The sequence below is a fragment of the Solanum tuberosum genome, unplaced genomic scaffold, assembly GCF_000226075.1.
Source record: "Solanum tuberosum cultivar DM 1-3 516 R44 unplaced genomic scaffold, SolTub_3.0 scf00056, whole genome shotgun sequence".
Taxonomy (NCBI): Eukaryota; Viridiplantae; Streptophyta; class Magnoliopsida; order Solanales; family Solanaceae; genus Solanum; species Solanum tuberosum.
In genome coordinates this window covers 1,392,722-1,406,606 of record NW_006238986.1, presented here as the reverse complement: position 1 = coordinate 1,406,606, position 13,885 = coordinate 1,392,722, and the positions used below count along the sequence as shown (strand labels likewise).

The following is a 13,885-nucleotide window of genomic DNA, read 5'->3' as shown; positions in this document are numbered from 1 at the left end:
GTAAGGTTGGCAAAAAGATATTTTATTTTTTCGAAAAAAAAGTTTTAAAATTTTATTTTGTGGGTGGGGGTGGGGGTAGAGGTTGCCAATTTTTTTTTTTTACAAAAAAGGCTTTTTAATTTTTTTTTGGGTTGGGGGTGAGGGGGTACAGAGGTGGGGTGGTAGGGGCAGGATGGGATGGTAGGGTTTGAGGTATTAACAACTTAGCTTTGATTTAATATTTTTTGGCTTTAAGAGATTAAAATGGGTTACAACCATTTTATCCAAACCATATTTGACCAAATTCATATTTACCCATATTTTATATGGGTGGATTGTGATCCAATAAATTTTTATTCAATCCATCCAAATCCGATCCAAACCACCCATTTGCCATCCCTAGTCTTAGTACATCCAACATATATTTTATTTAAAACCACAAGAAAGTCTTCTTTAATATTAAATTTTAGACTATAAATTTATGCTCCACTTTAAAAGTATTATGTGATGAACCCGGTAGTGAAAGAGTGAGTCTGGCCCTTCGAACAACATGATCAAACATTGAGCAAAAAGGCAGAAACGATGTTGAATATGGTGTATTAGTTGATGTATTTACAAAGAGACTACACAATTATGGTGAAAAAGATGTAAACCAAATTTTGAGGGGCAATGAAGTCTTTAACCATGATAATGCATGCATAAAAACCCCTTGCAATACTAATATCTTGAATTTTCATGTATTAGTAATACATACCTTAATACAAAATCAAGTGTACATAGATTAAAACACAAAACAAAGTACTATTAATACACAAAATCAATGCGTTCATTATTATTTTTATACACTCTACCAAATCGTGTTAGGTAGAATAATGTCAATCATTTCTCTTTGGGTAATTGGTGTCACCCCACCCCTGCGGATCTAAATGTATGTCCCCACTCCCCATACTTCCGAAACAGTAGCCCCTCCCAATCTCCAAACAAACGCGTTACATTTCAATCCTTTCAATTCACAGCAATTTGCTTCATTTAATTTAATAATTCCCCTTCTTCGATCCTTCCTCTTCCCTCTACCAAAATCTACTATATATATTAACATTTATGTCCCAATCTCAAACACACATTCCTTAAGATTTTCTATAATGTTGTTGCAGCAGCTATCTGTTCTTGCACTTCTCTTGCTATGTCCTGTTTGGGCTGATAATTTCTACCAAGATGCAACGGTCACGTTTGGTGACCATTGCGCTCAGATAGAAGATGGTGGGCGCCTTCTCGCCTTGTCCCTTGACAAAATTTCAGGTTCGGGATTTCAGCCCAAGAATGAATATTTATTCGGAAGGTTTGATATGCAGCTCAATCTAGTACCTGGAAATTCTGCTGGCACTGTCACTACCTTCTACGTAAGTAACACAGCTTATTTCCTCTTACTATAACTCATTAACAAAAAAAACACATGTTCACTGAAGTGTTTTTTTTTTTGTACAATATGCAGTTGTCTTCTCAAGGAGCAGGGCATGATGAAATTTGATTTTGAGTTTCTGGGAAATTCATCAGGTCAACCGTACACGGTTCACACTAATGTCTATTCTCAAGGAAAAGGCAACAAAGAACAACAGTTTCGCCTATGGTTTGATCCCACCTCGTCGTTCCACACCTACTCTATTGTTTGGAACTCTCAACGCATCATGTATGTTACTAATTGAACTTTAATCCAAGTCTAAACAACTTACTTAGTGTTTATGTCTGACATCTTGGGGATTTTTTCTAATTGGCCAGATTTTTGGTGGATAATATCCCAATAAGAGTATTCAACAACCACGAAGCGATTGGTGTTGCATTCCCAAAGAATCAAGCAATGAGAGTTTACGCCAGTTTACGGAATGCTGATGACTGGGCAACACAAGGAGGGCGGGTGAAGACGGATTGGTCCATGGCTCCATTTACAGATTCTTACAGGAATTTCAATACAAATGCTTGTGTTTGGTCAGCTGCATTGTCTACTTCGTCCTGTGGAGGCTCTAAGACTGACTCAGTAAACAATGATCAGGCATGGCAAACTCAAGAACTGAACGGTAATGGCAGAAATAGGCTTCGATGGGTTCAGCAGAAATACATGATCTACAATTACTGTGCAGATGCTAAAAGGTTCTCTCAAGGCCTTTCTCCTGAATGCAAACGTTCAAGGTTCTAAAGGATCAAATCTATGAATGTTGTCTATAATATTATCTTGGTTTTCTTTTCTATTCTTTAATTTGTTCCGGGATATCAGGGAAAAAAAACATAGTGTAATTATTTGAGCAAGCAATACATTCTTTATTCTTTTTGTAATCGTGAAATAGAAATAACGATGAATCGTTTTCCTGCCAAGTCTGTCCATCTTTGTGACCATCGTTGCCTTTAAGTAATTTCTTTTCCTAGGCACTCTCTGATGTCACATATTACTTGCAAGCAATTATAAAAACAACAGAGAATCAGGGAACTGCTAAACTTTTAATCAAGAGAGGACAAATTGTGATGACAAAAAAAAAGAGTGTAACAGAAAAGGAGTAAAGAAAATACATTTGATTACCTCCCTTCAAGAGACGAGGAAGGGGGTGCGGGGACAGTACTTACATCAGCTGGAAGTGAAGATCTTACACAAGTCATGAAATATACATGAAGTTGCTGTAGCATAGAGCTAATCTTTGACAACTAAATTGAGCCATACAGATGATTATTGTATAATATATTTTATGAAAACCTGGAAAGGTTGTAGCTTAAAATGGCTTCCCGAATTCTTGTGTCTGCTGCTCCCAGGCCGTCAGAAAGCCTACACAAATATATTAAGCATATGCTTAGAGAACAAAGACACCTATAGCATCTGAGATTTCATCTACAAAACAGAGAAGCACACATACATACATGTACACAAATATACATGCATGTCGAACATATTATTGCACATGCCTATGGCTGTGGAGCAGAACATCAATGAACTGACCAAACCAAACTACAGGTCATTCAGCAAAACACATCCTCATTTCAAAAGCCTAAGGTCACTCTCATCACCATGGATTTCCTTATCGCTTACCTGTCCTATAATCATCAATCAATTCCCCCCTCTTTTTTTGGACTATTTTTTTCTACAAAATTCATGATACTGTTCAGAGAATGTAGAGCTTTTGACAGTAAGACATTTAATTAGCAATGGGACACATCTTATGGACCATCACACCAAAGCAAAAGGATTTATAATGTGTAGAATAATTAGAGATCAAATGAATAGCATAACATTAATGTGCACAGTAATCAGAACAAGCAATTGGTGAAACCATTAGTGAATGCATAATATAGGATGGATCATGGAGCAATCATGTTTCCGTACATGCACAGGATTTTCCTCCAAAAAACACCTCAATTAGTAATATCGAATTCAAGTGCATGAGAAAAGATCTTTAGCATACTTATCGGTATTTCTCCCAAAGACATATATATTGAATCATCATCTCCAAGCACTGCCTGAAGAAAAAATAATAGTATTCAACAAGAGGTTGGTGAAAAACATTCATCAAGAGTTATGTCGTTCTCAGCTGCAAGTGAAAGCAGAAACAACAATAGTAAAAGTAACATATTGAACCAATTCAATAAATAACAGCTAAAAGACAAATTATGAAAATCATGGCACTAGTACCTCTCCATTATGCAGGCCCATATCATTGTGAAAAGAATTCATATTTTCTGGTACAGAAGAACAGCTTGGTATATCATTCCCAAGCAATTCTGATATCATCAGTCCATAACCATCCTGAACATCAGGAGTATCGTCGGTACCATGGGGGTTATTTGAAAAATCATCTGATCCAGTAAATACAACTTCAGACCTGTGTATGACTTCCCAAAATTAGAGGAGAATCTAGGTAAGCAATATGATTCAACTAGAGCATGTTTATGGAAAACTAAAGAAAGCAGTCATATCAACTCATGGACCAATGTTCTACCAACTTAGACTGAAACAACGGAAGATGCAAAGCCATATTAAAGGACAAATTTATTGATGTTATAGTCTTACCTCGTCTCTAGATTATTCAAAGCCTTGTCTTCTTGTTCAGAATCATTATCCAAATCAATCACCTCAATGTCAATATGATCAAAGGAAGATTTAGCATATTGACGAGCTGTATTGCAGTTACTACTCATGGTCAGATCAATATCGACTGGTGCTTCTTCTTTTACACTTCCAGTTATCCCTGGGAATATATCAACAGGATCAGCATTTTGAGTCTCATTCACAACAGAAGCTTCCAAAAGATTGGGGTCACAAGTTTTCAAGGAGCCTGGAAAAAGTTGTTTTCCTGTAAAGTCAGTGCCTGGCTCCACATCACTCTTGGTAATCAGAGGAATGTCAACCAACTTCTTCTCATCTAATGACAACATCACTCCCTCTCCGTGCGAAGTCCCTGGTTCCTGTGAATTCGGCCAGTCTTCCATGGAATTAGAATGGTACAGAATACCATCTGAGAGAGAACATGTAGATGAAACCAATTCTCTAGGTTTCTTAGTTCTCCCTGTACAATCATCATCATGCTCTAATGCTCGTTTCTCTCCTCTTTCCAAGTTAATAGAACTGCAACTTTCAAATCCAGGTAACTCCACAATTGTTTCGTCCTCCTTTATTACCATGCTGTCTCCAAGAGATGAGGAATCCGTCTCATTTACTTGCTTAATGACTTGAGAACAACGTGATTCTTCCTCCAAATCAAGAGGTTCCGACTTGCCAGAATCAAGGTTTCTTGCATCATGACTATGAGGAGATGAAATTACACCAGCAGAAACATCCACATGGTTCAGTTCTGAATGCATTTGAGTATCCTTAGGAAGCTCCATCTCACGGGTGTTCTCATCTTTGATGACTGCATTATCAAAAACCTTCAGAACTCTATTTGCCAATGAAGAGCGAGTTTTCTTGGGAACATGCTCAAACCTCCAGACACTAAGTAAATTATTACTACTCTTGATTGTATGCGTATGTTCTTCAGTACAAGGTTTAACTTCTATGTTCTCCTTGGCAGCTTTTGTCTCCAAATCACCATTATCATTGGAAACATCAACCTGATCAACTTCTATTTTTGAGGCTTCCATTTCAATACACTTCTCAGTATGTTGTAGTTCATCCTCTGATGGAAGATTAGTTTCAGTGCTAATAGGACTTGCCTTTTTACCTGCATCATCCCCTGCCTTGTTTTGGCCTGCAGGCTCTGAATCAATCAGCGAGTCCCCTGAACTCTCAATCTCAGGATCTATTTTCCTGGGAGGGGAATTTTGCAACACCGCATCACTATTCTTAGCTACTTTCTGTTCATCTCTATTCCCTGAAAAAGCATTATCTTGAGCATCCACATCAGGAGAGTTCCTGACTCTATTCCATGACCCAACTCTTCCTAATTCTCGATTGAACTCAGAGCCATAATTTTTAAAAGTTTCATTTCTTCTACTTTCTCTCACAAAGTTTCTTGAACCCATTGAGTTATATTCCTCCGGAAACCTTTTCCTACCATGACCTACATCACCTGCAGCACTCCCAAAATGAGTAAGAGCTGATATTCGACCTTCCACAGGGACCCCCATAAAATCAGCCTCCTGTGACCTAAACCCCTGAAATTCTCCAACTGGATTCCTTAAGCTACCATTTTGATATTTCCCTGAAAGAGCACTTGGATGCAACGCTCCCTTGGAAACAAGGTACTCAGCCGCTAGCCGTCCAGCTTCCATGAAAATTTCATTTCCATGTGGCAATCCAAACTGCTTTGATTGACCACGCCCAAAATCAACCCGACTAAAGTTTCTATACTCACCACGACCTCTCGCAAATCGCTCAGGTGAAGCTCCCACACCCCCAACACCCATTGAACTAGACCTATTTCCATTTACCGGACCACGATATCTGGCATGCATGTTTCAATAGCTAAATAGTATCTAATGATCAATCCCAACAGCACTTCTCCTGAATGATAACAATCCAAATTATTCACTCAAAAATTTCAAACTAAACACCAAACACTAATTTTTATTATTAATTTTCTTTTCCTTGTTACAGTTTCCTTCATAAACCCTAAAGTGACAAGTCTCTAAAATCAATGGCAATTGAAATAGCTTTGAAAATTTGTTACCTTGTTCCAAAACTGATGATTTATTAGGGTTTCAGATCCATTTCACATCATCATCAAATTGTACCATTTCTCCATCATCTTCATCAAAACATCAAAATTAGGTTTTTTTTTTCTGTTCAATTTTTATAATTTGTATATTTTCTGGAGAAATCTAACTATTTTTGTCCTGGAAATCATCAAGCTCTCAAGATCGATACAGGTAAAATAAAAATTAAAAAAAAATATTGTTCGTCTGGGAATGAAAAATATAGTGGAAAATTGCGGGTTGTTCAATGTTTTATGTTGATAATTATTTTATTTTTTCAGTGTTGCCAAAAGTGTGAATCTACAAGAAAAGATTAAATTAATTACTTACTTTAATTAAATTGAAAATAGGAAAGAAAGTCAAGTGCGTGATCCACCAACCTGCTTTTTATTTTCTTTCTAATTAAACGCATTAGGCATATATTCATACCTTTCTCATCTTATCAATAAATTAATTATTCTGCTCCTGTCTTAATCCACTTTCGGATTCGAGCTTGGGTATGCATTTTTTTTAATAAATAGCGTTTTCCTTATGAATAAGGTTTTACGTGGCGTAAATTCAGAATATCAGGCTTTAATATCGGCATCAAACATCAGATGGAAAAAAATAATATATATACATATTTCTATTAGTCCATTTAATAAAATTGTCTCCTTTTCTTTTGTTACTTTTATTTTAATTTTTTACATGACATGCTCTAATATTATAAATTAAAGAATATTTTGTTATACTTTAAATTTAAAACCACAGTAAAAATCTTTTTACTTTCTTAAACTCTATGCTAAATCAAAATAGAATCGAGGCACAATACATAAATGTGTCTTTTAATTTTATCTCATTTCACATTTATGCCTTTCAACTTTGGGTCTGCATAAGTAGAGACTTAAACAAATATAAAATTGAACACGTAAACACATGAGTCTTACGTGACATAATACACGTAAAATGCCACATAAGTCTCAAATTTATATGTAGGATGTCATCTAAGACGTGTGTGTCTAGTTGTTCAATTTTATACAAATTTAAATATTTATGTACACACAAAATTAAAAGACATAAATATGAGTTGAAACCAAGTTAATTGGTATATGCCTAGAATTGAAACGGAGAGAGTGCTAGTTTTAGTGTGTGTCACGTGTATGAAGCATCAAACAATAAAAATAGAGAAAATTATACTATCTCCGTTCTCTTTTAATTGTCATATTGTGTTTTTCGAAAGTTAATTTGACTAATTTTTAAATTAATTTAGATTACATTAATTCGATATTTTAAACAAAAAATTAGATATTCAAAAACTATACGAAAAGTACTATAAATTGCAATTTTTTTGCATATCAATATGATGAAAATTACATCGTAAAATGTTAATCAAAGTTCTTATAGTTTGACTGTAAAAATAAAAATCATGACAATTAAAAATGGACGGAGGAAGTTTATTATACGAGGAAATAATGCTACCAAATTGGGTCCATGTTTTATTTTCTTACCTAATTTAATCCAATTTCTATGTAAATAAGATTTATTTTGTTTTCATTAGTTAGCGCACAGAATATTTTTACGTTATTTTTTCATTTTGTTTTTTATTTTTCTTTTTCTCACATGATACATGCTTTTTCCGTGATAAAGTTTTACTTTCTTCGGATATTAGAATTTTATTCTATGTTATGTTTTTTCTTCTTCTTCCAAGTACATTTATCATTTTAATCAAATTTTCTCCTTATTTTTTCACTATTGCAGTTTCGATTTTTGTTCGAATTTTTGGTTTAGATTTTTTGTGTTTTTTATTTTTGATTTTATATTGTATTTGCATCTTAGTTTTGATATTTTTACAACCTTTTGTGATAGGTTTGCATGTCTTTTTATATTGTTTTTTTTTTAGAATACAATTTTGTTGCTGATTTTAGGGTGAATTTTAGTTTTTAATTTTGGGTATAATATGATTTTATCTGCTTTGACTATTTCTTTAGATATTTTATTACGTTAATAATGTATGCAGATTATGAATTAGTGATGAATTTTTTTATTTTGAGTACACTAAATGTTTCCCTTTTTTATTCTTTTTTTTCTAAGAAAGTGTGCTTAAAAATAATTGCACCTAGAAGTCATGCTAAGATTGCTCATAAATTCTGATAAAGTTATCCGACAGTATACAAATTCAGGAAAAGATCTAGTTATCATCTAGTGAAAAGCCTAGCTAATAGTACTGATCATAGAACTGAAAACCTCAAGTCAGTGATCAATCTTTCCCAAAATCTTTTTGGACTTTCTTATGGGCACTCAAAATAAAAAACAAATACAAACATTTCCTTAGAAAATGTAATCTTAATGTCCTTTCTGTTAGTGCGGATATTTCTAAGAGATTGCATCAAAATTGTGATGTGTGTAGGGTCTGTGGCTTAGAAACTGAAACAGTTGATCATATGTTTTTCAGTTGCCCAAAAGCACAATTAGTATGGAAGCTGACTCCCATTAACTGGCCTAATGTAGAAAATGTTATGAATTTTGCAATATGGTGGAATGACTTATTTTGTAATACATGTCAATATCCAGAATCCATTGAGCTACTAAGATTGAGTATCTCTCTTTTATGGCAAATGTGGAAAGTGAGAAATTCATTATGTTTTAATGATGGTACATATGAACCTAATTAATGACATAGTTAATAAGGTTTTATTTGATTTACATGAATATGACGATGTTGTGCGAAATTCGGCAGTTGTGAATCCTATACCTAACAAGATTTATGTTGCAACTATTACTTTGGCCCGAAATGGGATTGTTGTTTTCACAAATGCAGGTCTACAAATGGAGAAGGAAAAAGCAAGCATTGGAATGGCGGCTATAGATAGCTGTGGTAATTTGCTTCATGCCTTTGGTACCCCTATTCAGTATGTAGGGAAGGCCATAATTGCTGAAGCACTAGCAATTCGAGAAGTTGTGGAAAGAGCACTACAAAAGAGTTGGTCAAAGGTTCACATACTGTCAGATACAAAGAATGTCATACAAATGTTACAAAAGAATTTGATAACATCTTGGGAAATAGAGACCATTTGCGAGGATGTATGACGATTGATGAAGTCTTTTGAAGAAATCGAGATTATATATATTCCTTGAACATGGAATGTATTAGCTCATAATCTAGCTAAAATTTCTATTTCATGTATAAATAAGATTTCTTGGGATTCTGCCTTCCCAAGTTGTGTAGTAATTAATGCAATGGTGTCTTATGGACATCTGAAACACATTTTAAAGTAATGCAATAAAATGTTTTCCTGAAAAAAATAATGATGGGGAATTCAATTAAATTAGAATTTAATATAATATATTTTTTCCTTTTTAAATATCTTAATGTCTATGATATTTTTAATTATAATAAACTCCTTTATTCTTATTTACTTGTTTATTTTTGACTTCACACACATATTAAGAAAAAAATAACAATTGACAGTGGATTAACATTTTACCCCTATTAAATGATAAAATTTCAAAATCAATTTACTCATTAAGATGTTCTACCTTAAACAAAAATATTAGTTTTCTTAATAAATTGAGGGTATAATAGGTAAAAAAATATTTTATTTTCTTGATTTGTCAAAAATAACAAGTAAAATGGGACAAATAAAAAGTATAAATTGAACAAGTGAAAAGAGACTTTATGAGTACTTGTAATGTATTAATTTATAAAGAGCTATGTATAATATTATTATACCTATACTAGCTACAAGAGCTCGTGCTAGCACGGGCCCAACATTTGTTATTTTTTTTCTTCAAGTTTTGTGATATGGACAAAATTTGAAGAGTTTAGATATTTAAATTGTTAATTATTGTAATTATAAAAAAATGTAATGTATAATTTTCTTATATGTTGTTAAGATAAGGAGATTTTGAGTTGACCTGAACTAAAAAATAATATGTATATTTTTAATTATTTTAATTTATAATAATATTTTTTCATAATTTTTAATTACATAACATACGAAAAAGAAAAATAAGATAAATAAATTAAAACCAGAAGAAATGTGTGAATAGAAGTTACAAAATTGGTGCATGTGTAGAAGCTTTTTGTGTGGAAGTACAAGGAGGCATAGGCAGCCTAGATGCGTATTATTAGATATGTGTACTATTTTTCTTCACTAGAGTTTTAGCCTAGATGCGTATTATTAGATATGTGTACTCTTTTTCTTCACTAGAGTTTTTCTTTTTTAAAGTTTTTTTTAGTAAGATTTTTAATGAGGCACATTATCAACGAATTAGGCATTCAAAGGGAAGTGTTAAAAATATAGTGAATGTCTATCTTTTAGAGAATATTTTGGAACCCTAATTTTGGGACCAAATCAATTTTCCCCTATAAATAGAGGTCCTCTTCATGGTAAAATCAGCCCTCAAGAAAAATAATAAGTCTTCTCTCTTCTCTCTACTTTCTTGGGGCTTTGAATTAAAGGTGACATTAAGGTGTCAAAATAAAGGGGCGGTGACATAAGTCTTAATTATTGAGTATAGGTGACAATTATGTGATTAATGATTAAGGATTGCGGTGTTTGCCCTCAAGTTTATAAGTTGGCAGTTTTGGTCCCATTTGAATTGGGGTAAAAGGGTAAATGACTAAAACCTAATTTAACCAATTTTGGTGGGAACCAAAATTGGAGGGAAGCCACCAGCTGTACCAAAAGGGGGAAATAAAACATCCCCCCGTATTCCTCTTCTTATTCTTCTTCTGCTATGTTCTTGCTCTCTTTTTGCTTGGTTGCTTGCCTTTCTTCTTCCCGTTCTCTTCATCTTCTTCTTATTCTTGTTTTCGTACATTGTTGGTCTTGGCTGCTGGTCCTTCTTGAGCTCTTTTCATCTTCTTGAATAAGATTTAGCTAATCTAATCAGTGGACCAGATTTCGTTCTGTATCAATTGGAATTACTTCATAAGTGATTGGGTTCACACACCATTGTTTTGGTAAGTAAAATTAACAGTTCTTTGAAATCATTCATTATCATCTGGGTAGCCGCAATATTTTCAATAATTTGCATTCGCGTTTCCAACAGATGGTTGTAAACGTTGGAACATATGACTTATACATTTTATCACAACATGTGATTTATGTTTTTGTCACGACCCAAGCCTAGGGCCTAGACGTGACATGGCGAATGAGGAACCCGAAGGAACCCCAAACAAGCCTCTCAAACTTGTCATCACACTTCATCGGTCGCGGAAGCACATTCAACATTAATTAACGGGAAATAGGGACTAAGGGCAAACCATTTCAAAATGACATCATAGAACAAGAGTCAAGCTCATTTACAAAATACTTGTCCAACGCACACCTCTACATACATAGATAGGACGGGGGCCATGACATATTACCGGCTCCCCTCATAGTCAAAATACAATTACAAGCTAAAGTCTCAAAACATAGGAGTAGGAAACATAACATAGCCCTCGAATCATTGAGGACTCACCAACAACTCGGATAAGCACCGTACTAGCCACGTGAATGAAGAGAAGGATCAAGAGTAACTCCGGTCCCTACATGGTGACATCATGTAGGCAAAATATGCGTTAGTACATGGAATGTACTAAGTATGCGGGGTGCAACACAACAATAGACAAGGACACAATCGAAATACAAGAAATAGTTTCATAGGCATTATGAATAACAATATGAGGATGCATGATCAAAGTGAAGTCAAAACATGTTTAAGTAACTCTATACTAATAGTAGATATCATATGTGTATGCATGATCCAACCAATCTATAACCCCAACTTAGGATGGGGGATGCCGTTCACACCCGGACACCCTGGTGGCAAGGTATAAACCCCTCACATGGTTGATGTTGGTCACACCCCAAGCATCCTAGGTGGTGAGATATAAACCTCTCACATGGTTGATGTTGGTCACACCCCAAGCATCCTAGGTGGTGAGATATAAACCTCTCACATGGTTGATGTTGGTCACACCCCAAGCATCCTAGGTGGTGAGATATAAACCTCTCACATGGTTGATGTTGGTCACACCCCAAGCATCCTAGGTGGTGAGATATAAACCTCTCACATGGTTGATGTTGGTCACACCCCAAGCATCCTAGGTGGTGAGATATAAACCTCTCACATGGTTGATGTTGGTCACACCCCAAGCATCCTAGGTGGTGAGATATAAACCTCTCACATGGTTGATGTTGGTCACACCCCAAGCATCCTAGGTGGTGAGATATAAACCTCTCACATGGTTGATGTTGGTCACACCCCAAGCATCCTAGGTGGTGAGATATAAACCTCTCACATGGTTGATGTTGGTCACACCCCAAGCATCCTAGGTGGTGAGATATAAACCTCTCACATGGTTGATGTTGGTCACACCCCAAGCATCCTAGGTGGTGAGATATAAACCTCTCACATGGTTGATGTTGGTCACACCCCAAGCATCCTAGGTGGTGAGATATAAACCTCTCACATGGTTGATGTTGGTCACACCCCAAGCATCCTAGGTGGTGAGATATAAACCTCTCACATGGTTGATGTTGGTCACACCCCAAGCATCCTAGGTGGTGAGATAAAAACCTCTCACATGGTTGTCCGGTTCTTTTCCCCCGGACCGGGCATGGTCATGCAACACTTTATATAGGAAATTCCCATTAGGCTCTAATGCAATCTCACGTATGGAATGAACATATACACAAGCTTAGTTTGTCATCAACACATCTCTGGATTTCCATACATCTCATAACTCAAGCTTTAAAGCATCGATTCATCAATTCTCCATAGTTGGACATTTTGTCAAACACCTTGAAGGCATGTAATGGAATCAAAGAGCATGGAAAATAGGGTAGTAATTATGCAGCCAAACCAGTGAACAACCTACAACAACACCTTTTTAACACCCACAATACCACATGAAAATCTCCACATCCATTCCAAATTTAGGTTCAAGTTCTAGGGTCACAACATGCTCAAAACAATCACTTTTCATGTTTAAAATTCAATGTGCAGGAAATTATTACAAAGAACAAGACTAATTTATGAATCTTAACTTAAACCATGAATTAGTGAGTAGAATAGAGTCTAGGCACTATGGGTGGAAGGACCCATGAGTTCAACACCACATACCTTGAGTTTTTATGAAGGTCTTGAGAGTGTCTTCAATGGAAGCTTGGAACTTGGAGCAAGAGTCTCTTCAATCTTGAGGAAGGTTTTGGATTAGGGTTCTTGAGAGAACTTGAGAGAAAATGTGTCTAAGTCATACGCATTTCTTCATTAGTACTAATTGTTTTTTTAATTAATTTCTTTAGGTACAATAAATGGAGAGATTATTTGTAGGGATTGATTGTCGTGGTGAATGGGTCGAGAAGAAAAATCGATACATTTGGCGTTGGAAGAATGGTAAGAAACGGGAAGGGTTGGTAGGGATGACTGTCGAAAGAAATATTTTGTATGATGATTTTGTGAATTTAGTCATGGAAAAATGTGGATACAATTGTCAACTGAAAGATCTTGTCATGAGTTACATTCCCCATTTTTTCATAATGAGAAGGTCTTACCTTTTAAAATAGAGAAAAGACATAAAGACACAATTAAAGTTGTCCCGTATTTGCATAAAGACACCATAACTTCCAAAGTGTCCTATCACCCCACATAACTATTTAATATCGTTGTAAATGGGCCATTTTGACCCATTCCCTCGTCTGGGTTGTTACCAAGCACATGAGGCGCGTCATTCAGTGTTTTCACTGCCATGGACCAATTTAAA

At 35.1% G+C, this 13,885-nt stretch overlaps 1 protein-coding gene and 1 pseudogene across 4 annotated transcripts; one reads left to right on the top strand and one right to left on the bottom strand.

Annotated features, from left to right (window-relative positions):
* Window positions 1–964: 964 nt before the first annotated feature.
* LOC102603930 (xyloglucan endotransglucosylase/hydrolase protein 15-like) lies at window positions 965–2,346 on the top strand (annotated as a pseudogene).
* A 104-nt stretch (window positions 2,347–2,450) lies between these two features.
* On the bottom strand, window positions 2,451–6,570 carry LOC102603480 (uncharacterized protein At4g26450-like). 4 transcript variants are annotated; one of them, XM_006344852.2, is made up of 6 exons: window positions 6,481–6,570; window positions 6,126–6,203; window positions 4,028–5,959; window positions 3,650–3,839; window positions 3,423–3,477; window positions 2,451–2,788 (listed from the first exon to the last, which is right to left on the bottom strand). In XM_006344852.2, the coding sequence occupies exons 3-6, from the start codon at window positions 5,908–5,910 to the stop codon at window positions 2,736–2,738; spliced, it is 2,181 nt and encodes a 726-aa protein (XP_006344914.1). In that variant the 5' UTR covers window positions 5,911–5,959; window positions 6,126–6,203; window positions 6,481–6,570; the 3' UTR covers window positions 2,451–2,735. The 4 variants fall into 4 exon arrangements, 3 of the variants coding, with proteins under 3 accessions (XP_006344914.1, XP_015163109.1, XP_015163108.1); XR_367112.2 differs by lacking the exon at window positions 6,481–6,570 and having other exon boundaries at window positions 3,423–3,548; window positions 6,126–6,432; XM_015307623.1 differs by lacking the exon at window positions 6,126–6,203 and having other exon boundaries at window positions 6,481–6,560.
* Between the last annotated feature and the right edge of the window lie 7,315 nt (window positions 6,571–13,885).

Coding starts and splice junctions, on each gene's coding strand:
- LOC102603480 (XM_006344852.2), bottom strand. CDS start 5,910: ATGCATGCCAGATATCGTGGTCCGGTAAATGGAAATAGGTCTAGTTCA. Junction 3,478..3,649: donor TGGGCCTGCATAATGGAGAG/GTACTAGTGCCA, acceptor TTTTTTCTTCAG/GCAGTGCTTGGAGATGATGA. Junction 2,789..3,422: donor TTTGGGAGAAATACCGATAA/GTATGCTAAAGA, acceptor ATATTTGTGTAG/GCTTTCTGACGGCCTGGGAG.